The sequence below is a fragment of the Dermacentor silvarum genome, chromosome 8 (genome assembly GCF_013339745.2).
Source record: "Dermacentor silvarum isolate Dsil-2018 chromosome 8, BIME_Dsil_1.4, whole genome shotgun sequence".
NCBI classification, from domain to species: domain Eukaryota; kingdom Metazoa; phylum Arthropoda; class Arachnida; order Ixodida; family Ixodidae; genus Dermacentor; species Dermacentor silvarum.
In genome coordinates, this window is record NC_051161.1 from 34,570,541 (window position 1) to 34,597,992 (window position 27,452).

A 27,452-nucleotide genomic window follows, 5' to 3' on the forward strand; every position below is an offset into this window, starting at 1 on the left:
AGTTCGTTCAATGAGATTTAGGTTCACGTTAGACTAGGACGGCGGCCAGTGACCGCCTGGGGAGGGGGGGAACCATGGTGCCTCCCTACTTCTTACCTTCCCTCAATCTTTCGTCTTTCTTTTTTTTCTTTCTTAACCGCCTCCAAGCTGTGTAGGGTAGCGCTCTCACCCAGGCGGCCAAAGTTAATGTGTAGCCCTGCCCTACGGTGTATGCCACAACATTTTTCTATCGCCTTGATTACATCAATCAATCAATCAATCAATCATCAATCAATCAATCAATCAATCAATCAATCAATAATCTCCGCTCAGACCCTTTCCCTTTTGTCAGCCTCACTGGTCCACTCGTGCTCGCAGAAGTAGCCGAGATGAAGGGCCTGCTGGAGGAGCTCCGCGAGGCCGACATCGACGCGGACCACTACGCGCGCAACTCGACGGACTCCTTCCGCGACGTGCTCAAGCGCGTGCGCGAGGACGGCCACACGCACATCTTCGTCGCCATCGAGGAGGAGGACACCGAACCGTTCCTCATGCAAGCACTCCAGATCGAGATGCTGAACGACGACTACAGCTACCTGTTCCGCTCCCTGGTGAGCCCCCCACGAACTGACGCCGTATACGCTGCAGGAACCGAATTGGGAGCACTTACTATTCGATTGATCGAAAGCCCTTTAATTTCAAAGGGGGGCAAGCACGAAGCTACTGTTGGGGAGAACGGGACGCTGTCAGACTGCAATTGGTTCACTCGATCCAAGTGTGGCTTCTCGGCAAACGTTCAAATCAGTAAAGCACTGAACCCGAATTCACAATAACTTCTTACGCTATAATTGTTCGTAAGAAAACATTTTAGCCAATCCGGATGCCAGACATATCATTACCGACGGCGGCCAGCCAATGGCAAAGCGAACTTACGAAAGAAAAGCTTTGTGAATCTGGCCCCTAGCCTTTTGTTATGAAGCTGGACCCACTCATATGAACGGTTAATGAGCCCTCTTACACTATTCTGTGCTGGAATAATTAGCTTGGCACCTTAGAAAGGAGTTACAGCGCGAAGGAAGGACCGAAAGATAAAACGAGGAAAGGAAAACACACTTCGCAGTTGTCTTCTCCTCTCCCTCTCGTTTTCACGCGCCGTTATTTATTTCTTAGACTATTTTACTCACAAGCCATTGTAGATGCCATAATGCCGAGACGCGTGCTGGGAACGTAGAGTCAAAAAGTAAGCATTCGATAGCACTTTAGCTGCTGCTATCTACGGGGCACGAAGTGCACAGAACATGTCTTTAAAGGTTAAAGAAATAGTAAAAGGAATTAGGGCGCACCTCAGCAACCACTTTTCATTCGCACTGCTGCTATACTGTCAGGATATAGTCACAGCACTCGGGATAGAAAGAAGTGCGAGAGAAAAGCAGACTACAGCGTTGAGGAGGCACTTGGCACCAAGCTTCACTGTGTCATGAATGTTAATGTACCATATGTGCTAGTAAAATGGTTCGTTTGTGTGAGGTTTCCTTTAACCATATGCAATCGTTTCATTCAGTCAAAGCTTTAGCGTTACGCAGGAAGCCGCGACACCGTCATTACCACAATTTGAAATACTATCAGAATAACTTCATCAGCTACAAGAACCTCCTCGTAGGGCCTCACAACAGCTCTTGTCGCTGGCGGAGTTGTTTGCATGCTCTTTTGGAGTTGCTCATATTAACTATCATCGCAAATATGCAAGCGATCATTCAGAATAAACAACGGTGCGAGAATACAATAACTTCTCTTTTTTTATGCTGTTCATCACGGGAACCATCATTGAGCAAACTTGACTGCCACGCTCTGGAAAAACTGGTTATGGTATTGCAAATCGTGTTGCGCAGGACTTCCACATGGCTGACCTGAGCGACTTCATCTACTGCAAGGCCAACATCACGGCGCTGAGAATCGTTGACGTGGATGATCCCGCTGCCACTGTGCTTGACAAGAAGATCGAAGCACTCGAGGCGGAGAACACGCCCAAGCCTACCGTCGCGGCGACTGGTGAAGAAGAGGAAGAAGAAGACTACGAGGGAGATGACGATGACCACGTCAAGTTCCCCCTCAAGCTGTCTGTAAGTTACGCCAAGACATACGGGCATGAATCATCTCATTGGCTTGCGGATGCTCGCGCTGCAGTGCAAAGGAAATAATTGTCATTTATGCCTCAGTATACCGAACTGGAGCTAAGCACCAAGAGAGTCCTGTGGAATAATCACCATAGTTATTGAAACACTCTCACTAATTTATTTATTGAGTTACTTTTTTTTCTATGATTCCTTCATGATCCTACTTTTAGACATCATGTCCTTAGAATAAGGGCAGGGGAGGCGATAAGGGATCGAGAAGCATTAATTTTGGCCCTAAGGGAAAGAAGGAAAGAAAACCGCAAAGGATCAACTATAATTAATATTTATTTATTTATTTATTTATTTATTTATTTATTTATTTATTTATTTATTTATTTATTTATTTATTTATTTATTTATTTATTTCAACATCCTGCAACCCCGAAGGTCTATAGCAGAAGTGGGGATTACAAGGTAAAAAGATGGCCAAGAAGAAGACAATAAGACAGCCTCTATCTTCCCTCTGACTTGAACAGAAAAGCAGCAAGCACAATATGAATTCGTTTGGCGAAATAATGAAGTTCGGACGCTTTTGAAAAGCACCGCTTTCTATGGTGTGCGCTGTAGCTTGTATACATCGGTACATGAAAGCTCCTTGGCTGCGCCAGTGGGCACCCACAAGTAGACATCAGTGAAGCGAATTACGTTTGTCTCATGAGAGAAGACTCGAAGAATAGGAATAGCGAAGGATAACGTTCTTCCCTGTAAATATTCTTGCACTGTACTTTCCTACAACCACCCGATTTTCGACCAATCACTCATTCTGAGTACTTGCCATGTTTAAGGGCAATCATCTTCGTCATAACTGACTGAGCGGTATATGAAAGGTGGAATTCATACGTCTCTATTAAGCTATGCGTTCTAGTTGGTGATTCGTCTTAGGAACGTTGCAGTCAACAGCTGCAACGCTCTCTGCGCAACCAGGCCTGCGAAGAAACACGCCGCCGACGGGCGGGCGATCTTCAAACAGCCAGTGAAAGGACTTGTAAAATCTCGTATTTACGATTTAGTCGTTGCGAGAAAGTGGGCGCACATCCACGAACCGAGTCGCCGCTATACAAGGACCATAAATTTCTTTCCGACAAAAACTCCTCATTCAGAGCGCCAGCTAGCGAAATGCGACCATCGAGGGCAATGCGGAGACGCTCGGCATCTTTATGTGACGACGCCGAGAAAAAAAAATGAGACTTTGAGAGCAGATATAACATTTACTTCGTCTCTCACACTAAGTAAAGAATTAGGCTGCGGCAACTGAAGACGACCTTATCCCCAGCCATTCCGCCCAGTCTCTGTGTTGGTATAGGTACATGCACAAAACGCAGTGCCGACTCCAAGGAGCGCGGTCATCTCCAGGGCCACGCCGGAGTGCAGGCGGCGAGACCGTTGTTTTTACGCCGCGCTGCTGTGCGACCTGACTAAAGAAGGAAAGAAATAGCGGAGGCAATAGAGAAACAGCGAATCGAGACAAGTCGCAGCCGTAGTATATATATATATATAGAGAGGGAAACGGCTCATAAAGGCGCGGTGTGGAGGGCGCACTTAGGCCGGATATCCAGGAAAGGGTACAGAGGCAGAAAAACTAAAATAAATATACATAAGGGCGTGAGGAGGCAATATATTAGCGCCAACATATTGCAGGATCGCGTTGTCAGCTGCCCGCCGTGTCGGCCCTCGTAAAACGCTCGTAAAACGGGATCTGGCTTCTCTTTAGACCCTAATTATTCAGATGCATCAGATGCACTAGCACGATTTTTTTTTTCGATCTCTCCTTATTTCTACGCGTATCACGCTCTCGCTCTGGTCAACCATGAACACCAGTGGAGGTTGCTGAGAGTCGATGATTACGTTCAGTGCTACGTGGTGTAAAGAAATAGAAAGTACGGAAAGTGCACACAGTCGTAGTCACCGCGACCTGATATCCAATTTTGCGGAACTTGATGCTTGATTGCCATCGGAATTTGCATCTCGAGGGCCGATGCTGCTTTGAGAGGATGAACGAGCATTGGGCACCCATACTACGTGTTGATGTCTGTATCAATTACGTGGAACGTAATTGAACGCATGTCCTTCAGGGGCGATGTCGACAAGCGAGACGAAATCGATGCGTCTGCGCTTGGAGCGCAGAAAAAAAAAAAAAACTTGCGCGATGCTACACGATACAACCGTGATGGGATATTTTGTACGGGTCCATGACAATATGCTAATTTTATTTGCTCTCCTTCTCTATCTTTTTTCCGAGAGAACTCCAGAGGACCTAGACAGCTACTCATGTTCGGAGTGCGTGTGCGGGTCACGTGATATCACTTCATACAGGAGTGCCACCTGCCAGTGCATTCAGTGGAACGTCGGCGCCGGGTCGCCGACCTTCCGCCCACTCGTGCATTTTCGGGACGTATGGCTCGGAGAGGAAGGAGCGACGGCATTTTTAAATGACGTCATGATAAGTGACGCAGAGGACTGGTTGTTGGCTACGATTTCAATTTTATTCTTGAAGAGCGGAGTGCCGGTGGCAACATTCCCATCTCTACAAAACTTACTTTTAAATTTTTTTTACGAAGTCCACTCACTCACTCACTCACTCACTCACTCACTCACTCACTCACTCACTCACTCACTCACTCACTCACTCACTCACTCACTCACTCACTCACTCACTCACTCACTCACTTACCAAGACGCCAGTGAGCCTATTCTGTTCCAGTTCGCTTAACAATAAAGGCACGAAGTCTGAGAAATCGGTGCGCACTGCCAGACAGTGCGGCAGGCCGTGCCACGCAACGTTCCAAGGGTTAGTCCCCGCGGGTTACTTGATCTTCCGTGATGAATGTCACTACGCGTTACACTGCGAGACCACGGAGAGAAGCTATCCTTGCGACCGTCCCCAAATTGCAGGCCAGGGCGCCTAACGCGGCCGGTACTCGACTTCTCCCGAGCTTTGGCCGTGCCACGGTGGCCGCGGGAGTAATGATCCGAGCCGAAATTAAGGACACTCGGCGTCGTTGGCAGCGAGGACACTGAAAAGACCGAGATTATACGCAGGCGCTCTCTCGCGAGTACTCCGTAATTGAGTTCCGTGTAGGAATCGCTGCGCCCATAAAGTACGCAAGACAAATTAAGAAATGAAAACAAACAACATGGAAATGAGTTTGTAGGCCCCTTGGTGGTGACTGCCGGTGCTCTTTCCGCGAGGTTCTGATATAATCTTTGATATAAAGATGATGAGGGAAATCTGCGTGTGCTTGTGTGTGCGGGCGGGGGGGGGGGGGGAGTGTTTGTGTAAAAAGGGAGAGATACAATGAATGAAATCCAGCCGCTATTTTAGCAGTGTTCTTTTCCTGCTCTAACCGTTTTATTTTTTGTTGTTCTTTCTTTATTGCCGCCATATTTCTTTCATGGATTCGTTTTTCTCTGTGAAAGGAGAAGAAGAAAAACGGGAAATAAACCTCAGACGTTATATATTCGAATGCGTTTGAGCGCGGTTGGGCAGGCGGCAACTCCGTCCATGTACATATGCATGTGAGCACATGCACACACACTGAGTCATATTACTTCCTGGATAGCATTACGGAGATACAACCAGCACAGCAATAGAATAATGAAAAGTATTCTCTAGAATCTTCGCGAATAACGAAGAATTGAATGGTTCGATAAACGATATCTGAGGCTCATAAAGTGCAGTCTAAAAGTGCTGCATTCATCACATCATATCCCCGAGACCTAACAAGAAGCTCTCCCCGATCACTTAATCTGTTTTACTAAGTAATAGGGACTGCTATTTAATTACCTGACGTATGGCGATCAACAAATTGTTTTATGAGTAACGTGGATAGAACGCCTTAAATTTATTTAAATCGCGATTTAACTCCCCATCCGTAAATTATCCTAGGTCATATTTTTACAAAAATACTCTTAGCTTAATACAAGTCTATGGGGTGAATGAGAATGCGCGGAACATGAATAAGAAAATAGCGAAGTTTCGCTGAGACCTCCACAATTAAAGAAAAACGCACCTTAAAATCAATCACTGTCTTTCGATCACTTCAAAAGATGAGCCTAGAGCACTGCACGGGCTCGGGCTTACCCAAAAGCCCAGGCCCGGCCCGGCCCGTGGGCCGGGCCGGGCCGGGTAGAGGAGTTTTTTCACGGGCTCGGGCCGGGCTCGGGCACGGCGTGTGCTTTTTGACCCGGGCCCGGGCCGGGCTCGGGTTTTTTGACGCGGGCCCGGGCCGGGCTCGGGCTTTCTGCGAGTTAATCTCGGGCTTCTCAACTCTGAAAAACATGTATTTTTTCGGTCTCGGGCCGGGTTCGGGCCGGTTTCGAGTCGGGCTCGGGCCGGGCTCGGGCTTAAGGTAAAGGGGTGGCGGGCCGGGCCGGGCGGGTAACGTAGATTATTTCCGGGCCCGGGCCGGGCCCGGGTCTCGCCATAAAAGTTTTGATCGGGCTCGGGCGGGCCGCCCAATGTGAAAACGGGCCCGGGCCGGGCCCGGGCTGCAAAAATCGGCCCGTGCAGTGCTCTACTTGAACTTAACAGCTGTGTTTAATAGCAAAAGCTATGTTATATTTATTGTTCAGAGCAAATATTTATTTGGTGCACTCAGTTTTCAAGAAAGAACGCGAAACCCCAAGAAAAGCATAAATTTGAAAGCATGACATATAGAACTTTAACTTATGAAGAAAACAACAGATATTCGCTTTTGGTAACCTGCTAACCTGATAGAGTAGCCTAAAAGCGAATGCAATCAGCACTAACCTCGCACTAATCAGCACTCACCAGCACTAACCAGCACTAACCAGCACTAATGAGCACTAATGAGTGGGCCGTAAAGTTAATGTCCCCGTTCTTGTAAATGCAGCGAAATGTGCAATAAATAACATGGCTTGAAAAATTAGCTAGAATTTCACGTTGTACTCCTATGTGACATATTTCTTCGAAGTAGAATCGACGGTTGCTCAGAGAGATAATGTATGCTTTCTCTCAAGCATTCGCCTGTTAGGCTGGCGTAAACAACGTTTAATTGTTCTAACCTATTTTTTAACAGAATGGACTTCCCAAAAGCATAAAAAAGAGATAAAAATTAGGCAGAACTTTTACGTTTTCTTTTTATTGTTACATCTCAATACATACAGCATCGATACTTCTATTTCGTTATATACGTTGTCTAGTTCGCGGAACTGTTGGCCAGTGTAAATGCCGGAAGCTCCCAAACGTCACTTAGAAACACGATGTTCCCAGTAAAGCGTTTACATTGAAGCTGTGGGAGTCTTCCATTCCATCGACTTCCGCGTTTTCCCACCCAAAGACTGAGAGGTTTTCGATTTTAGACAGCCGTGAGTGACACAACCTAAACAGCCGTTGTGCGCCTATAAACATTTAATCGCCCAGTTCGCCCAATAGCTGTCAAGCTAGGTACAATGTTTTCCTTGAAACGATGGGGCGCAGCACCTGGAAGTGATTTCAATCTCCCATTTTCGGAAATGAACGAATACTTGTTTTTAAAGGTATTAACATTTTCAATCGTATCTTCTGTAACTCACTTCACATCGCCGTCATGATTTCCGAAAACACGGCAAGGGAACACAGGCAAACATGACACGCTGTGCAACTGGATGAATGCTCGGGCGAAGTTGGTGGTGGGTGGGGAGGGGCGTTAAATAACGGCTGCGTTTCGTTCGAATGGTTTATTGATTTCTCCCCTCCAACGTGAAAAGGGATCGACTAAACTTTCAAGAATCGCGAGGCTGGCTGGGCTCAGTCAACCGCAGCTGTTGCAGCTTTGAACGCCGGTTTCTCTGCGACCGGGACATGTCACCGGAACAATATCTCAGCCGGGATTCGATCCCCATGCGGAAGCCGGTGAACGCGGTGTTGTTGCGTCTGCGTGGAAGCCCGATCTAACTAGTGTATACAATCATGTACACTCGCTTAATCACTGTCACTGCGCACGTTTAATAGAAATTGGTTGGTTCGTTTTCTCAGTCCCTTTTGGATAGCTTGCTTCCAGATATAATTATTCGTTAATTAGCTCATTCACCGTGCACTTTACCACTTCCTGACCCCCCCCCCCCCTTTTTTTTACGTCAGCTGTACCACTGAATACCAATTCAATGACTGATCGACTGGCTCGCCCACCCGAATGACCCACCTGCGTTCCACGGTTCTGCTTCAGAAGTATAAGTTCACTGTCTGAGTTTTCGTAAATACACCAGTAAAACCATCAGAGATAACCAAAAGGCGAAAGCTTGTACTAGGCCGCGCAAAGCTCAGGACACAGCGAAGCTGGCCGATTGATTGCGCCTTGATGGCTTACATATTGATGGCTTACGTAGCATGTTGGCGCATGCGCAACACCACCGTCACGAGATCATTCCTGGCCTCGCAAGACGGACTCACGGAAAGTTCTCCACAGTCGTACTTCGTCAAGCTCTGTAGAATTCGCGCACCGCGGCATCCTCTTCATGCATGCAACAGGCTCACTACGCGTTGCATAGCGATGCTTGCAACACAGAGACACTGCGTTCCGCCGCGTTGCAATGCCGACAACGCGTTCCAGCAGATGATAAGTGGTTCTTGAGGGAAAGGGAAAGGTTGGCGCTATCTTCTGCAGCCCTTGAGGGAGCACGGCTCAGCGCCAATTCCAGCAGACCGGCTGCGTGAATGCGTGTCTCTCTCTCTCTCTCGGACTTACGGCCGTCACTGCGCGTTGCATAGCGCCTGCTAGCAACACCGACACCACGTTCCAATCCCGACACCGCGTTCCACCGCGTTGCAATGCCGACAACGCGTTCCAGCAGACCGGCTGCGTGAATGCGTGTCTCTCTCTCTCTCGGACTTACGGCCGTCACTGCGCGTTGCATAGCGCCAGCTAGCAACACCGACACCACGTTCCAATCCCGACACCGCGTTCCACCGCGTTGCAATGCCGACAACGCGTTCCAGCAGACCCGCTCCGTGAATGCGTCTCTCTCTCGTACTCTCTAATTTTCTTTATCTCTCTCCCGAGCAGAGCACGAGAAACATCTTCTCCTCGCAAAGCACGAGCGTGCGAACGCGCCAGCTGTGGACGAAGACGACGACACTCGAACGCAATCATATGGTTCGCATAAATGCATATTCTTCAGGCTTTGCCGTACAGCCTTGTGATCTATACAGAGGAACAAGACTGTACAGCCACGCCTGAAGAGTATGCATTTATGCGAACCATATCATGGGCAAACGTCCTTATACGAGTTAAAAGCATGAGTGTACCAGGAGGAGTTAAAACATTTTTCTTCAAATTGCATACAAATACATTAGATGTGAAGACTTATTTGGAAGAAAAGGGATTTTTCGTACCTTGGGGGACTCACTGTTTCATTTATCGGAAGCCAGAAACGATAGAGCATGTATTCCTGGATTGTTGGGAAGCATTTTTCTTTTGGGATATCTTACAACGTACTCTCAAGAAAGACCTACCTGTGGACCCTTTCGGTATACGATTTTTGCCCGTTGAAAATGAGGATGGTATTCCACTTGACCTCATTATGCTCTTGGGCCTCCACAGCATTTGGCGATCTAGGATGGCAGTTTGGAACGCTGACATAGACGACAACGCGAAATCGTTAAAGTATATTTCAAGGAAAGCATCAATAAATTATTACTGTGTGCCAGTTTCAAACCTCAGAGCCTGAATGGCTCCCCAGAGTTGAATCATTGTCAAACATGCCCGAATATTAACGGGATAGTGCAAAGCCAGTTCCGAGAGTCTGTTCCCTCGAATGTCTGTTTTTGTGTAATTGTGCTGTTTGTAGCAATAAAGGAAAAAAAAAAAGAGGCTGTACAGCCTTGTGGTTACGACGCTCGCCTTGGGACCGTGGGTACGCGGGTTCGAGTCCCGCCTAGGCAAGAAAGTTTATTAGATCCGAGAGCATCTTATGCCCGGGGCAGTGTCCGTTCTGCAGCGTCCGCACCCATACTGTACATACGCAACTCTCCCTCATTCTCCTCTCCTACTCAGGTGCGCGCTCTCCTTCTCCCCTCTCGCCCTCTCCGCCACAGGTGCGGAGCAGCAAATCATTGCATATAACTCTCTCTCTCTCACTCTCTCTCTCTAAGGGTACGCCGGTAGGCGGTGCAAGTGTGGCGGCGCAGTATACAGCGCGCGTTCGCTGTGCTTCCGTCATTCTCTCTCTGTGCAACGATGTGCGAAACGCCATGAACAACGTCGGCGCCGGCGCTAGTTGCAGCGGCAGCGCCACCGCCGCGGAGCAGAGGAAGGCTCGGGAAGCCGGGGTTGCTTGCGTTCCGAGCTTCGGGCACAGCTGCAACGTGTGCGACCGGCTTTGGTTCGACAACAACCTGAGCAAGGTCGGGAGCGTCCAGAACGGACGTCAGCGTCAGGGCAAGTCGTGAACGTTCCGATCGAAGTGCAGGAACTCGTGCAATGCCTACCCAGGAACGTTCCCGACGACGCGGCAATCGACGTACACATCAAACGAAAACAACCCCTTACAAACGTCTCCTCTCTTCTCAATACATTCTCTCACTCTAACTTTCATTGGGTTGTGTTGCCAAGTGAAACGAAACGGAAACTCGATGCGCACCCCCCGCGATGCTTTCGCATCCCACCATGGTTGCCCGTAGGGAGAGATGACGGCCTTTTTTAACACGAAAGTGTTTTATGCCGGGGTCCACCAAGACTTCACTGACGTATTTCCGTCACGGAAATACGTCATAGAACATAATACAAAGAAAGAAACCAGAAGAAAAAGTTCCACAAACATGCAAAATTTGGAAATCGAACCCACGACCTCTCGGTCCGCGACGATAGATCGCCGAGCGTTTAACCCATTGCGCCACAAACGCATTTGCAGAGAGCTACACAGACGCGCCTTATATATCTAACACTCCTCCGTGTACCCGCGCTCTTGCTCGGGGCGGTGCCGCCGCCTACGAGCAGAAAAAGTACTGCATTATGACACTAACGCGCACCGACAGTGAACGCTTCGGTGGTCTCAGCACTACGACGCCTCGATGCCAGCATTCGAAGGGACGCTGGCATCAAGAAGCACTACCAACTGCCACTTAGGTGGCGTTCACCGTACTCAGCACAGCGGAGCGTGGCCTCCGCAATTAGCTCTGAAAATGTTTCTGAAGTTGATCGCGGAGGCTGCAATTACGACGCGCTGTACGCGCTGATTTGACTCGGTGACGATTCAGTTACGTGCTTTGTCTTGCGCGTTGTATTAGTGTGTCAGTTACGTGCTTCGTCTTTCGCGTTGTGCTAGCGTGCGCAGCGTAGTGCAGCTTCCAAATGCACGACGGTTGCTCATGGTCATCGACGTTGGTAGTCGTGATGGAGGAGACGTGCCACCAGGCGTCAGCGTGGGTGCATCAACGCCTAAGGGCGCTTTAGCCACAACACACCAATAGACATTATATATCAATGTGCAATAAACATTACACTACTTCTGTGAAGACACGTTTCACTTTCGTGTTCTATACCGATTCCTATATAAGAGGGATCAACCACATTTTTTCCTTTTATTTCTTGATAGTTTCTTGATACGAACCACAAATTACGGGTGGCTTAAACAGCGTCGCTGTTAAAACTCCCCATACAGCTTTCTGTTGCATAAAAGTGTTGCATACGTGCTGCATAAACGTGTTTTACCGAGCGTGAAAGAAGCCCGCGAATACACGCAAAACTGCTGCGCGACTGACCGAACGCGCCAAACTAAGCCGAGAAAGCTGGTTTAGTCTTCACAAACGCCGACATTAAAGCTTGATTGATTAATGGGCTTTAATGGCGCAAGGGCCAGTTCTGGCCAAAAAGCAGGAATTAAAACTTGCTGCCTGTGTACTGTGGTTGCCTGAATTAACAATAAAAACGGTAGCGCACTTTTTAAGTTTATCCAAACATGAGCAACAGTTTAAAAACTGTTGCACATGTTTGGATGTTTCTACCGTTTGTTATATAAAACATGCATTGTATGCGTAATCATATGCCCACCTGCTATGGTCTCAAGACTAGCAGTATTGTAAATAAACAAGTAAATAAATAAATAAATTTATAGAAGACCATGTCACTCACGCTAGTGTTTCCCATTCGTTGCGGTCGGTGTACTAATATAACCGACAGATAAAGGGAACCAATAAATCAGATGCAAGCATTCGCGACTGAGTAGGCCTCTTTTGAAGCTGTTCTGGTCTCTATTCATAGCGTCGTAAAAAAAGAGGAAAGAAAAAGGCAATCGCACAGGCAAGTGTTGGAATGTACCTGAATGTTTATTTCGCGAATGTCTTTTCGAACTCTTTTCAGACTGACGCTGCCATGCTATACGACGCGGTGAAGCTTTTCGCCCTGAGCCTCATCGAATGGAATGGCGGGAAGGACGCAGTGTTTCCTGCGCTTGACTGCAGAGAGGACACGGTTTCGGATGACAACAACACTGACGAGCTCATCGCAGTGATGAAAAAGGTAAACAGGTTTGTGACCTGAAAAAAAATACGCCCGTCTGTAACGACTATCAGAAGAATGCTGAAGAGGCGAACTAATTCGATACACTGGGACCTGGGTACACTTTTTTTTACATTTGAGGATGTCCTTTTAAGAGATAGTCGTACAGACTGGAGCAAAGATACCTGCGCGCCAGATAAAATAAAGGACAATGCCATGCTAGACTAATAAAAATTTGTCCGATTTCCTTAAATTTGCACCGATGATGGTAGTGGCTCTTGAGTTTCTTGCCCTTCATGTTCATATTGCTGGAGTGCTCCGAGTATTATTGCGATAGCAATTATATGGACACTCAAAAGCAGATTTCTGCCGTCGGCGTCGCCGTCGCCGTCGCCGTCGCCGTGAGGTTCCGTATGACGTCATTTGGAGATGAAATCGTCGCCGCGCGCCGAACGCTGTATGTGCGAGTGAAAGGGCGCGAGGAGCGCGTCTTTCACGGGGAGTGAACGCACGGCGGAGAACAAACGCGCGTTCTGCGCCGTGCTCGCTTAAGGGCTGCAGAAGTAGGCGTCTCTGTTCTCCTTCACAATCACCATGTATGTAGAGCAAACGCGCCTTCTTCCGACGAGCGAGAGGCCGTGGGGGAGGGGGAGGGAAGGGAGGCGACGTTTAGCTGCGGCACGCAGTGCCTATTTATATCAGAGCTCCAGCAACAGTCACCAACGCCGCACGCATTTTGAGCGAACGCGGGCAAAACGCGGATGGCGTCGACAACAGTTCTGCGTGTTGCCGATGCTGCTGCATGTCCAAGTTTATACAGCTGATAAAGCTAATATCATTACTCCGTATAGCTCTCTACAAGTTTGCTATCGCAATTGATGCTTCACCTTTCAGGTGAAACTGCGACAACTTTTTTTCACATCGTCGGCGACGTCCTTGACAGCCCTGCTTAAACAGGCTGAAATGCCGTCACGTGGTGCGCAGAAATGTTGTTCTCATGCCTCGGCGCCGATGATTCCTGATATTTCAATGGCGAAGTCCTTATGCCATCCCGTTGATTTGATTCGCTTTGTTCCTCGATACCATAGCCTGTGCCAGATACCAGAATGTGCTGTTAGCGATGTCTGTCGGTCTACTAGGGCAAAAAAAAAGCAATTGGGAGGGAAAAAAAAGTCTAGTCCCGTTCGCGATTTGCATGTCCTGTGTGATTGCGAGCTAGTGCCTTAGACCACAAGGACATCATATCGACATCATTTCGCTGTGTTAATAGCTTGAAGTTGTATAATCATAGTCGTAATCGGCGTCACTACAATATTTTGCACGATATCTTGTACTCATGGACATGCCTCCGCAAAAGACGGTTTATTACAATCGCACAACTTTCGTTATACCATCCCAGTGTTTCTGGTAAGTTTCTTTTTCTTCTCTTTTCTTTTCTTTTCTTTTCTTAAGTAGAGAAAGTGGGAAAATTCAGTGGATTGAGATCATGAAGTCATAGCGACTTAGGAATATTGGTTAACTCCCGACTAACTTTCGAACAGCATGTTTCAAGCATTGTTAATTAATGCATCCTACAGAAAGTTAGGTCTGATATCAAGAATGACAAAAAAGTTTACGAATGTCAACTGCTTTGTTCTCTTGTATTCTTCTATTGTCCGCACCAAGTTAGAGTTTAGTTCCGTTGTATGGACCTGTATTAATTTGACCAATGTGGCTAAAATTGAATGTGTTCAGCGACGTTTCATTCGTATCCTGTACGATCCATTTTTGGGACACTGTGTATTTGATGCTTATGAGCGTGTACTGCCCATGTTTAATATTACACCCCTAGAAATAAGGCGAAAATATCACGATTACTTATTCTTGTATAAACTAATTCATAACCAATTTTCCTGCCCGCAATTACTGTCGGCTGTAACGTTATGCGCGCCTCGCCCAAACTTGCTTAACCCCAGCATTTTCTACGATAATTGCTCTTGCACCTCTAACGATATAACACGTCTTGTGACACAACAAAATACCTTACGCTAAGATGTTGATATTTTCAGCTCTTGTATTTGCTCATCATCTGACTTCTGTCATTGATGTAATTCAATTTTTTGTTGCATTTTACCACTGTAATTTCAGGCTTTCTGTTTTGTTTGTTGTTTTTATTTTTTTCCCCCACTTTGTGTAACACAAATGCTCCAATACTCAGGCGTAGAGCTGTTCTTGGGCACTTTCAGAAATAAATGAAATGAAATAGCTGATTTTGAATTACGAAATTCCAGGTCCAGTTTGATGGACTTACAGGCATGGTAAAACTTGACAACAAAGGCGTTCGGACCGACGTTAAGCTCTATGTGACCGAACTCGGACTGGATGGATTAGAGGAGGTATGTACAGTTTTGATTTTGTTGTGATTGCAGTCATTTATGAAAACAACACAGCAGTGGAATACGCAAACTGTTATGATTCCACAGGTTCATCAGCACTGAGCATCTCGCGCAGTCACAGGCAATATTACAGCATAACTGAAGGATACTTCGAGATACTCGACGACTTAAAAGTTCAACTCAAGTTAAAACCCGTCAAATATATCTGAACACCGAGGGAAAAATGGGAAAAATAGAATTTTTGGGGGTTATATGGTCGCCTTCAAACTCTTTACTTAAGCAGCAACTAATTTCTTGTAAAAGTTCGAAAAAAAAGACATTCAAGTGTTCTTCATTTTTCTGACAGAAAATTGGGAAACCATGTAGTCGGTCTATAAGTCGCAAAAAAAAAAAAAAAAAAAAAAACAAGACGATGCTATACTTGGCGCATCAAGGCAATTTAGTAGGGGCATTAAGTTTGGCATGCTTGTACCCAGCTTCGTGCTTGATCAAAACTTCACTAATCTGAATTTATGTGACAAACTGGTGCTACCGAGAAATTTTCCTACGGCGGTCAGCCAATATTGCTACCCGGCGGGAACGCGTAATTATCACGATTTGCATCAATCGCTCATTGTTTAGCTGTGCCCTTTGTTATCTGCGTCCCACTGAGTGCTCTACTATATTTGTAGATTGGAACGTGGTCGCCTACTACTGGCTTGAACATCACCGAGGACGAGGCGGATGATGATGAAGACGAGGACGAAGTATTGCGGGTTCTATCTGTCGCCGTAAGTGGCATCATTCGAGTGGCACATTTTAGTGGTGTTAAGAAGCTCTCAATAACATCTCGTCTGCGTTACTTCCTGTAAATAAGATAACCACTTCCGTCGATTGGGTTACATTCGAAAAGATGAGGGCATGTGAAGTTTCCTGTAAAGGCTTTTCTCCTCCCAGACGCGGGACGACTCCGTGATGGGCCGAACGCTTGTAACGCTTAAATTTAGAAATCCGTAAGCTCGCGACGGGCACACAAACTGTAGATACCTAAATCTTTCTGCACGTTTTGCTACAGTACCCCAAGCGGCAAAAACGTGCAGTACCCCAGACATCATTGATCAGGAGAGAGAAAATAAATTTTAATTTAGCTCAGCCCTTAGCGCGGAGTTATGGTTTTTCAGATACTTATTGCCTACCAGATCTCGCCCACATTGTCACGGACGGGCTGAAATGAGTGCTTGAAGGAGAAGAGAGATGTTTGTTGAGCCCAGATAAGCGTTACTGGTCCCTAATGCCCAAACCTATTTCACGCCGTCTGCACCTTTATGGTTTTATCTTGTATAATCCGTGCTCTCGTGGTTTTGAGACACTGCAATATATCTCGGCTAACTCCTCTGCGTTCGTGCAAGACTCAACACACACGTCCAGGAAGCAAGACAAGTTAAACGCCAGGCCCTTTCGTTGCTCATTCGCGCAGCATACTCATCGTTAAGAGTTCTGCTCGCGCAATGCTGCTACGTATACTGATTGCAGCGTCGATGAGGAAGCCCGATATAAATTACTCGCCCGGTACAATCATTGGCTTGTCCGCAGTAAAATTTTGTAAAAAAATGATCATGCGTTGCATTCTGTTTAACGTGTGGTCCTGGCGTGATCAGGCTCATCGTGTGCTCCTTACTTCTCTGAAACATCCTGACCTCACTTTCCATTTGTGGGACTTTTTGTCATTTGTGTACGTGTTACAAGACAGCGGACATTACTTTTTCTTTTGTTGAACATTGTTTTACTCTATTCTTCAAGATGTTTCATCGTGTTTCTTTTCTGTTTCGTATATATATATATATATATATATATATATATATATATATATATAGGAAAATCAGAAGCACAACTTCGCGGTTATCTTAGGTTTATTATTTTCCCAACAGTTTCGGTTGGTGGACCGACCTTTTTCAAGGGATGATATATATATATATATATATATATATATATATATATATATATATATGATACTATACATATGCATACATTACAAGTATGAACTTTTCATCGCTCCTATAGAGATGTCGGCGTGCCGCTGCGGAGGCGGTAAGGCGGGGCCGACAGCTGGACCAATCCTGGCGGAAAGCGACACCACCATCCATCACACTCAGAATATCTGAATGTTCTTTTTCGTCCAGATACGCGGCGCTCTACGTATGCTTAGAATTTACGCTGAATAAAGCGGGACAGTATTGTACACAGGCGTAGCATTCCATACGACCCACTGCTATTTAATCTGGTGTGCAAAATTTCAGAGCAAACGAGCCAGTGGTTCTAGCCAAAAGAGCCGCAACTGAAATGCTCGCTTATCTATGCAACATTCTGAACATGTCCGTTGTAAGCCTTCAATATTCGCGAAAAGATATTGCAATTTTCTAACCCGTGTCGCCTTTACGATAAGTACGGGAAGAAGCTAGAACAGAATTCACGAAGCTTGTCGTGCGTCAGTGCTTTTTGCCATTGGTGGATCGCTTTCGCTAACGATATGTCTACCACCAGGATTGGCTGGAAATCGCTCCTTCGCTGAAAGTGTTCGTAATAGAAAATTCCAGCCATTTCTAATTCTGTACATATCAAAAGCGAAGTCGACCGACGAATCACGAAAAGCGTTTACGAACGATGAACTTTACGTATTCTGCCCCTCGTTTTTAGGCATCCGTTATTTGTTTTTATTTGCATACGTCACGAAGAGGGAACAGGACATTAGGCGGTAGCCACCCCAGGAAAATCCATCATAAACAAATATTATTGCGTCATCCGTCTGGAAGCTACGTGGCCTCTGAAAAAGAAATACAAAAGCCGGACACTTATATTGGCTTTTGCCCAAGCACCACTGCAATAGAATGCGTGGTTTGAGAGAAATGTTCATCTCAAAAAAGAAAAAAAAAAAAGACCAAGCAACCCTTCTTGATAAGAGCCAGCGTGGTTGGCTCACTGATCCACGATCACTGCGACACCAATGTCATCTTCGAATATTTCTATTAGAGCGCCCGGCTGGGCGCCAAGTTACCGCGTAATGCAGTACTCAATCAGGCTTCATTACCCATACTGAAGTCTATGTAATATAAATATTAATATTAATAACATTATTAAAGCTTATTTACTGCCCTACGCGACGCTTTGTAGCATTTCCAGAGTTGTCTGGAAATGACAGATCGAAGATGCCATAGAGGCGGCGAATGGAATCGCTTTAATATCTCTGATGTCGCGACCGCGTTAATTGTGTGCCTCAAAGGGTATACCACAAATCGCGCTTAACGCAAACTGACAAACAAGCAGCCAGCTTGAACGGAGTGTGTCCCATTTAGGAACCGCCGATGACGAATTGCTGACCACAGCGTACGGTCGCTAGCTAAACTAATCATCCTAAACGAATTGCTAACGAAAGTTCGGTCACAACTCCGAACGCGTTAGAGCCGGTCGAAGGCCCGAAAGTTTAGCGCGCGACGATAACTCTGTATCGACCGCCAAGCACAGCCGGAAGCGCGTCGCTGTGAGCTCCAATCTGGAGCAGAAGTACACGACACCTCCATTAGAAACGGCCTCATTTATCTCCGCACTACCGAATGAGTAATTTAAAAGGCCGTACGCCAGGCTTCCGCGTCTACACTTCTTCGTATGGTTGAACCATTCTACGCCTAAATTCCTGGAGTACCTCGTCGACGATATTCGTTTGTATTTTTTTTTTAACGCGATAGCATTAAGGGCCCCGTGTCGCAGTAAATCCGGCGTCGGCGTCGGTAGCCACTGTAGCGTCGGTGTCGGCGTGGGCGAGGGCACGCCGGCGTCGTTGGCGGAAATAATCATCCCGAACCACCCCGACCGCGTAGACCTTCCGCGTTGCGCAAGGCGTTAGTGAGCGAAATTGAATTTCTCAAAGTAAAATCCGCCAGAAAAATAGTCAAGTACGACTTAACCGCAACCTACAGACGTGATAGCGTCGGATGGTAATTTGAATATATTAGAAAATATACTGCTCTTACGCCGAAACTCAATCACACACCCCTTTTCTAGCGTTTCTATATTTCATACAGTGGCGCACCGCGGCTGCTTCCTTGCAAAAACACCATCCAGATGGCGCTTGCCTCCTCGGCAGCTGCGCGCGGAGGCGAATTTCGACAAAAAAAGCTGCAGTTGCCGGGAAGCCTGATCAGCAGCCGCGGATATTTGAATGATATCGTGTTCTACTCTTGAAGGCGAAGCTTAAGCGTCCTTCAATTTTTCAGTTTTCTTTTAATATTGCGGATAATAACTTCCCACACTGTTTATCTCAGTAAATTTCTTTTTGGCACAAATTTATGGTTATCTGTAAGTGTTATTTTATGATTGTGGTGGTGAAGAGAGCCTCTCCTGCGGAGAGAATTATACGAAAATAGAGTTTCTCGCGGGCCTTCTTCAACGTCTCCCAGTTAATCAAAAATGTATCGCGCGTTCGTATTACCGCTCAATTATAGCCACCAACTTGTTTTGTGGAGTACTTGGCGGAGAAACACTGTGTTGAATCAAAAGTGTTTCCGATTTTTTTTTTTTAGACAGAAAATATACACGCGTAACAGAGCTCATTCTCTACCATTTTTCGCGGCAAGAAGGTTACCTAGCCTTGCCTAGCCTAACCTATCCTAATTTTGCACTTAATGTTTAGAAGCGATCGACGCTGTTTTCAGGGAGAGAGAGAGAAAACTGGGATGGTAAAGGCGGGAGGGGAAGCGGAAGTGTTTCCGGTTTACTACCCTGCAATCGGGAAGGGTTGGGGGGATAGAGACGGCAAGAATAGCGGATAAATAATGCAAATGCTGCAAATAAAATAGAAGAGGTGGGGAGCATCTGGGAGAACTACAGTTCTTCTAAGGCTTATTCCCACCACCGACTTGAGAATGTCGCGTGACCATTTGCGACTGGCAACAGAAAGCGACTGAAGGCGACCGATGTTCACACGGGCAGGTGCGACCGGCCAGTCGCCATATGCTCACAGTTGCATGGCCATGTAAAATAAGCATCAGCGTATACAGACGCCCTGTTCCCGCGAACTTCATTATTTCAGCAGTGTTGCGACTGCGTTCGCGCGACTGAAAAAAAAAATCGAACAGTGAGCAAGTGGCCCTAAGTGGTCGTTTTTTTTTTTTTTTTTTTTTGACAAGCGATCATTTGCGGCGATTTGCGACTGGTCACTATGCGACCAACTTGGTCGCGTGACCACTGCCAGTCGCCTGTGGGAATGAAAATAGGCCACTCGATCACATAAACTTCAAGAATGCCTTGAGCGACTTTTGGTATGACGACTGTATAGCCCGGCGTTCTAGGACCGTCCCCATTGGTCTCTGAGTTTGTAGTTCCTGTTGTATCTGCTACGCCTTTTAATCGACACTTATCTTAAATGCAGGTGAGTCCATTCATGATGGTAAATGTAATAGACGGGAAGAATGTCTACAGTGGCTTCTGCGTCGACCTACTTGACAAGCTGTCAGCGGAAATGGACTTCAAATACGAGCTCCATGTTGTGGCGGACAGCAAACGTGGCAGTCCAAATGCTTCGGGACACTGGGACGGAATGATTGGAGAAGTGATAGCCGGCGTAAGTACAGCCTGTATGCCCCGGGGTAACCATCTATTCAGTTTACGAAGTGCGCATGAAAACGCACCTTCTGGACAGATTAAGCTTGTCCGAACCTCTTCTTACAGCTAGAAGCATATCGGCATCGCGTCAAAGCGAACATATGACATCGTGTAATAAAGATTTCCGAATTATTTGTTGATGTGCATAAATAAACAAAAGGGTCCGGGAAAAGTCCGTGGCTAATCCTCCTGTGATTGGAATATGTGCCGATGAAAACAATGAACGGGGTCTGCATAAGCGACTCATGAAGTGTGAAGTAAAATGTGATGTCATCGTTTTAAAATGTTTTAAGCACATATGCTTTATCGAAAATTCCTAGAAGAATATATATATATATATATATATATATATATATATCGCGGATAAGCATCTTTTTGTCAAATAATTGTTTATGTGAACATTATTTAAAATCTCCGAACTCATCAGAATCGTTGATTTAATGAGATTGGCTTCTAGTCTCAGGTAATGATCGTGTTATCTTTGAGCCTGGCTCCCGACGAGAGGTATCCTCTTTTATTGTTTTTATAATTTCCACTGCTCCTTCTGTATTTGCACTAATGCATTATCGCTTCGATCACAGTGCAATCGCAGGTATTTGCTTGTTGTGGGGTTACAGTAACTACGAACCACCCTTGTGCGCCCACGATGATGAGATAATAGAGACGTTTAGCTTGTACGTAAACTTATTACCGTTTGCGGATTACCGGGTTACCACCGAAGAGGTGTACGCAGCTTACTAGCAACGCTGTTAACCGATTTTTTATGACGCAGAGTTTAACCAGAAAGCACACAATGCTAATACCGCAGTGACCTATCATATTCTACTTAATTGCGGGCGTAGATAGTTGCCAATGGCCGAATTGTTAACATGCCGTCCTTTTATCACTTTCCCTTCGACAAGAACACTCACGCAATTCATAATTGTTTCAAACGCACTGTAGTTGGATAAAGTGTCACAAGATGCCGCTACCGCCTTTCCTACTATACAGGGGCTTTATCCTACTACGGTCCACGGCTCCGGTAACTGGTAATCCGTAAATGGTAAGATAAGAAGTATGCGGAAAAGGTGAAACTCCAATTTCGCGTCACTTGGTATGTATGGCCCCGGCACATGAGTCGCCGGAAATGTTCTAGTGTGGTGGCGGCGCACCGCGGGTGCCCCTAGAGCTTGCTTTTCGATCTGTGTCCTCCGAGATTGCTGCGGGGCCCCCGTTGTATAATATCGGAGGCCCTATCGAACCGCACAATCAATAGTCCAACACTACAAGGCTAGTAGCGCCATCTCCGAGTATATGCCCAATCAAGCGTTTCGGCCTGTTATAATGGTCCTCGTCAGATGGCGCGGATAGCGCTAAACCCTGCCTGTAGTAGGATTAGTAGGCACTGCTTATATTTCGCTGTAAAACATCGGCACTGCTGCCGGCACATTCATGGCTCGTATTCAAAAGAAGTGCTTTACGCTAAAAGCTGTTCGTCAGAACAAATGCTAGACAATTGTGATGGTGGACATATTATTAGCGAAGGCCATCGCCCAAACGCAAAGAGCACTTACAAACAATAAAACTTGTTAATTCGGCCCCAGAGCTCGCATTCACAAAGAGCTCTTACACTGTAGAATTGCTCGTAAGAGCAAATTCCAGGCAGTCCTGTTGCTGGACTTACAATTAGCGGAGGCGCCCGGTCAATGGCAAAAAGCACTTACGAACCAAAGATTTTGTGAATTTTGCCCCAGACTTGTTTCGCATGTGTACCGCCGTGTCATTCACATTATAAAAGCCACACCGACCCGTATATGACAAACGTATGCTTGAGTATAGGTGGCTGATATTGTCAATGACACTCATAGACGAAAGTGGTCACGACAGGGAAAATATATACTGAACCAGCGACAAAAATGATAAGTACAATCCATGCACTATTTTTTTTTCTTTCTGTAGCCTAAAGAACAGTAGCGCCAATTTCGGGGCGCCCCGGAATTTACTACCTATATATCGAAGACAGGCAACGGTGCCAGACATATATAACGGCGCAGAGCTTTTCGCTGTACAATGTCGTAGCATTGTCAATAACAAACAAGCAATTCAGTGCTACACTTTTCTCTTATATCACGACGCTGCAGCCATGCTTCTTTGCTCGTGACGTCTTACCACTTCGGTTCGCAGAGAGCTGACCTGGCTCTAGCCGACCTGACCATCACCGAGCACCGAGAGCGGGTGATCGACTTCACGTTGCCCTACATGACGGCTGGTCTGGTGGCGGTCTCAAAGAAAGGAGAACCCAGGAACCCCGGGGGCATTTGGTCCTTCTTCCTGCCCCTGACGCGAGAGGCAAGTGGTCCTTCACGACTCGCGTGCGTGTTTGTGAAAGGCATATAATAGAAGCATCGCGATGAGACTAGACATGCGCAGCAGAATTAGCGCTGACAGCCAACTAAATTTTATTGCACGAACGCACCTGTCATATATAGTTATGCCGAAAGTAACAAAAAAAATCATCCTGTTTGATCGGCATGCGCAGATGTGACGCTATAAATACAGGTGTTTATTCAGAAATGACACTTCTTGTTCAGTCGGTTAATTGATGGCGCGCTGACACAAGGATCGTTTGGTTTTCATGTACGTCACGCCTCAACCCTTCCTCTTTATCTTTAGCTGTTTAGATTTTTCAGGAACCTGGTGTTACGAAAAACAGTACAGCGCATGCGCGTTTAAGGCAATGTGCGGCTAAATGGCTACCGTGCTCATTGTTTTACAGTGTTTTCGTACTGCCATTGAAACATTGCCAGCTTGTCCAATATTGCGTATGTTTTATGTCCTCGTCCCACCAGGCAGCTTCGACATACCTTCAAGATCAGGCAACTCGCCCAAATCAAGGTGTTGTGTGTTTCTTCTTGTAAGTGATAGACTGCACGCGGGGCGACATTGAAAGACTACAATGATGTCAGTCCGTCCGTCTGGCCGTTCGTTTGGTCATCCGTAATCGACATCACTCCGACCTCCTCCCTCGTTTGTTTCAGTACCCTGACGCGTCAGGTAACAGATAAGCGGAGGCCACCTTGCAGAAAATGGTTTGAATTGTGTTTGAATTTAATCATAGGTGTCGCAGGAATGGTCAGCCCCAGTGTCGCCGTGCCGCGTGGTATAATAGGAAAGGAATAGTATTGTGTAATGCGTACTGGTTTATCGTCTTCCCGGTGACCGTGTTTTACTGGCTAACAATTGTTACATGCTTGGCTAAGTCCTGCCTGGCCCGGGCTCAAGACTAACCTATTGTAGCGTCTGACAGTTGACTGCAGAGTTCTAAATGTTAGTAAATATTGAGAACTTTCATTTGGTATTTTTATTCCGAAAGTAGTTTTATGAAACGAATGAAAGAATCCTTGGAGAAAGAATAGATGTCTACCCTGCGGCCTATGCATGCAACGGAAGTCGCAGAAATAATCCGCACTGAGGATATGTCACAAATCTCGGGCTACACAGCTTCATGGCTAATTTCGCCGGACAGCCGCCATCTTAAGTCCGGTTGCAATTCTGAGACTGCGAAGAAGACAGCTTCGAGGAGACAACATCGAAGTCTACAACGACTCAACGCAGGTCATTATTTGCTGTCTACAGGCAGCAGACACATCACAGACGAATGTTGCAACGGGAAGATCTGGGATGAAGTGGTGTCAACCAAGCGCTGTTATCGAAAATTAAGGTCGTGTGGAGGCTTGTACGACGAAATGGGGTGTCAAATCTTAAAGGCCAACCACAGTAAAATTTGACTTCGGCTAAACTGCTTATCCAACTGAGTATAGTCTAGGCTATCTAAACTATCTTGGCAAAGCTGCAAGAGTGATTACTGTTTTATTTTATATAGGTTTTATGTAGCCTTTATGTAGCCTTTATATGACTTTTATATAGCTTTTATATAGCCCATCAGCAGACGACGCGTGCAAGTGATAGCTAACGGAACTGACGGCAATCCCTGCACGCAGCCTCCGAGATTATCAGCACGCCACGGTCACCCTTTAATCTCGGAGGCAATACTGAGGAACCGCGCTGGTTCTCAATGTTCTGAGTCGATCGTGCGTCATTTCCGGCGAGTGGTAAGGACCGCGTTTCATTTTTCAGTTTCGATTTCAAAAATGCGTTTTCGTAAGCTTTTCGTGACGCATCCAGTTATATTTCAAAGGTAAAATTTTGCTCATAGGCTGTTAAATATCTATGCTATAACCAATATCTACGCTATAACAAAACTTACTCGCTAATCCTAAAACTTTTCACGTTGCCTTTTCGCTAGTATTGCGCCTGGGGGCAGACTATCGGCAGACGTGTTTGTGTTTCAATGCGTAAACCACATCCTAACGCGCACTGATGCGGAGAAACTGCCTCCCCAGAAGTTCAGTAAAACAGCATCTTTTTCGAAACTCATTTGGAACACCAGCCGCAAGCGGCACTCCTCAAACACTTGAAGGGGTTGAGACGCCAAATTTTGAGGCTATAAAAAGATTGTTGTAGGCTTCCACTGTATGAAAGAATACTCAACACGAAGTGTTGGACACTGCAAACGTTTCAAATATATTGTAATTCGCTTCCAAAGAGTGCCTAAATCCTCGTTCTCGCGATTGAGACCCATCGCTAGCGCGATTGACACCGACGTCACTGTGTTGCAAGCGTAACGAAAGTTTTAGTGACGTCATACTACATTGGAGCGACGTACAATGAGCGGTGACCCACAGCACCGGGCGTGCCCCAGCCTCGAGTCTAGAGTGCAGTGAGCTGCATCGGACGCAGAAGCAGAGTGGGAATCGGAGCTGCCGCAGCTAGCCATGACAACTGTCGGCGTGGTTTTGTTTACTTGCGCTGGTACGGAACGTTTATACGAGGGCAGACGATGCAGCGGTGCGTGCGTCGCAGCTTTGTAGGCCCGTATGACCAAGCTTCCTAAACAGTGACGTCACTGTCCAACTCGGCGCACAGAAACCGAAACCGAAAATCGTTCACATAAGTAATGCGATGTTAATTTATTTACTGAGAATATACGAATCTTCGAGCGTGTATCATGCTACCTGGAGCAATAAGAAACGTTTGAAACAAAGAGCGCGCAAGCCAAATTTGAAGTATCAACCCCTTTAACAGGAACGTTAAAACGAAAAAAAAAAAAAACCTTGAAGAATAGCAAAAAAAAAAAAAAAGAAATAGAATGCGCATTGAACGCATGTGTTAGAACCTAAGTGAAGCTAAGCTTTAGGCAAAAGAAGCCTTGTTTTAGACGAGAGAAATAGCACCGGTTTATGCATGCGACCGCTGCCGCCCTCGCGTATCGAAATTGACAGACTGCGCATGACCCTCGAGACTGGCGCGGTGCAGTCCGTGTGCAAATAGGTCCCGGTTCACACAATCGATAATCGCGGAAACACGCTCACTGTCCGCAAGTACGATAGAGGTCGCTCGGCTCTCACGCATTTTAAAATAAAATTTAATACGAACGCTTAAAACACCATCATTTCATAGATGCTTGTTTTGGCACGTGTGCTAGGTCGGCGCGGTGTACTTACTGTGGAAGTCGGGCTAAGGGGGGTTACGTGCTGCTAAGGATGCAAAATAGGTATAGTGAAAGGCCGCCCACGTGGTCTGCATTTTTACAGGCCTTGGATTTTTCCAGTGGAACGGCGCCGAAAGGGTCGATCGAGTGCTGCTTGTTTGGAGTCGCGCCAAAATCAAAAATGAGGGCGCAAACTAAACATGCAATGTAGCTCTGAAATGCAGGTTATAATGTGACGTTTAAATTGAAAAAAGAACTAACAAAAAAATTACTAGTTTTATTTGCCGTGGTATGAAAGTGCCGTGTCATACCCTCGTGCGTTCTGTCTCTATAAGTACGCTGCAGCCTCCGAACTCAGCGCACGGACTAATTGCCGCAAATGTCCCAACCATGCACTTGCGCCCGCAGAATTGAAGTGAACTGTTATTAGTTGAGCTGGCTGGCTTACATTTCAATTTACATTGACAGTGCATCTAGGACAACGCATTAGACAGCGCCAATTTATTGTTCACGCTTGTCTTTTTTATTATTATTGTGATCAAGACTTGCCTTAAGTAAAGTAATGTATGGTGTGTACGGTTTGTATGGTATGTTGGCATGTTGTGCACAGCACACTATGTGTGCTGCAAGACCTGTGTTGTGTACGGATTCTAGTGTGTTGCTTGGTGTCTGTTGTCGTGTACCCAGCGATCATATAGCTACTTGTGGCGCTGTTGTTTCGCCTGAACCTGTGGTGTCGGGAAATATGTCCCGACATGGCTGTGTGTGTAATATATGCGTGTATATGGAACATACCTTCCCTTTCTTATGTGGTATTTCGGAGATGTCGCCTTTAATTGGCGCCGGCTACTCCTTTTCACATAGAGATATGAAAAAAAAAAGAGTTAGCCCTTAACGTCTTTTTTATTTGAATGCTGGGAACAAAAACTAGAGCCATTGTATTCTTCCTTGATAGCAATTGATACAACGCTCGCGTTAGTGCTGCTAATTTCTACTTCCTTGAACCTATCCGCCAGGTATGGATTTACATCCTGCTGGCCACGGCATGCACCGTATTCGTGATGTACATCAGCGCGAGGCTTAGTTTCCGGGAGTGGATGTTGGTGGACGACGGTAAAGGTGGCGAGTGCATGGAGAACCGCTTCAACCTGTTCAACTGTTTCCTGTTCGTGCTCACGACTCTGCTTCATCAGAGAGTGAGCCTCGACCCCAGGTAAGACGTTCTTCACTTATACGCCATGCACTTTAGCTGATAAGAGTGACCGAAAAGTGGAAAGAGAGTGATATATATATATATATATATATATATATATATATATATATA

The 27,452-nt window shown here is 46.2% G+C and overlaps 1 protein-coding gene across 1 annotated transcript in view; it reads left to right on the forward strand.

Moving 5' to 3' along the window:
• The window catches only part of LOC119461005 (glutamate receptor ionotropic, kainate 2), a 114,740-nt gene that overhangs the window by 50,870 nt on the left and 36,418 nt on the right, over positions 1 to 27,452 (forward strand). The window contains exons 4-11 of the mRNA XM_037722177.2: positions 358 to 590; positions 1,869 to 2,099; positions 12,452 to 12,610; positions 14,860 to 14,964; positions 15,636 to 15,734; positions 20,366 to 20,557; positions 22,762 to 22,926; positions 27,145 to 27,341. Coding sequence (XP_037578105.1) covers positions 358 to 590; positions 1,869 to 2,099; positions 12,452 to 12,610; positions 14,860 to 14,964; positions 15,636 to 15,734; positions 20,366 to 20,557; positions 22,762 to 22,926; positions 27,145 to 27,341 — 1,381 coding nt within the window. The remainder of the gene's footprint in view (positions 1 to 357; positions 591 to 1,868; positions 2,100 to 12,451; positions 12,611 to 14,859; positions 14,965 to 15,635; positions 15,735 to 20,365; positions 20,558 to 22,761; positions 22,927 to 27,144; positions 27,342 to 27,452) is intronic.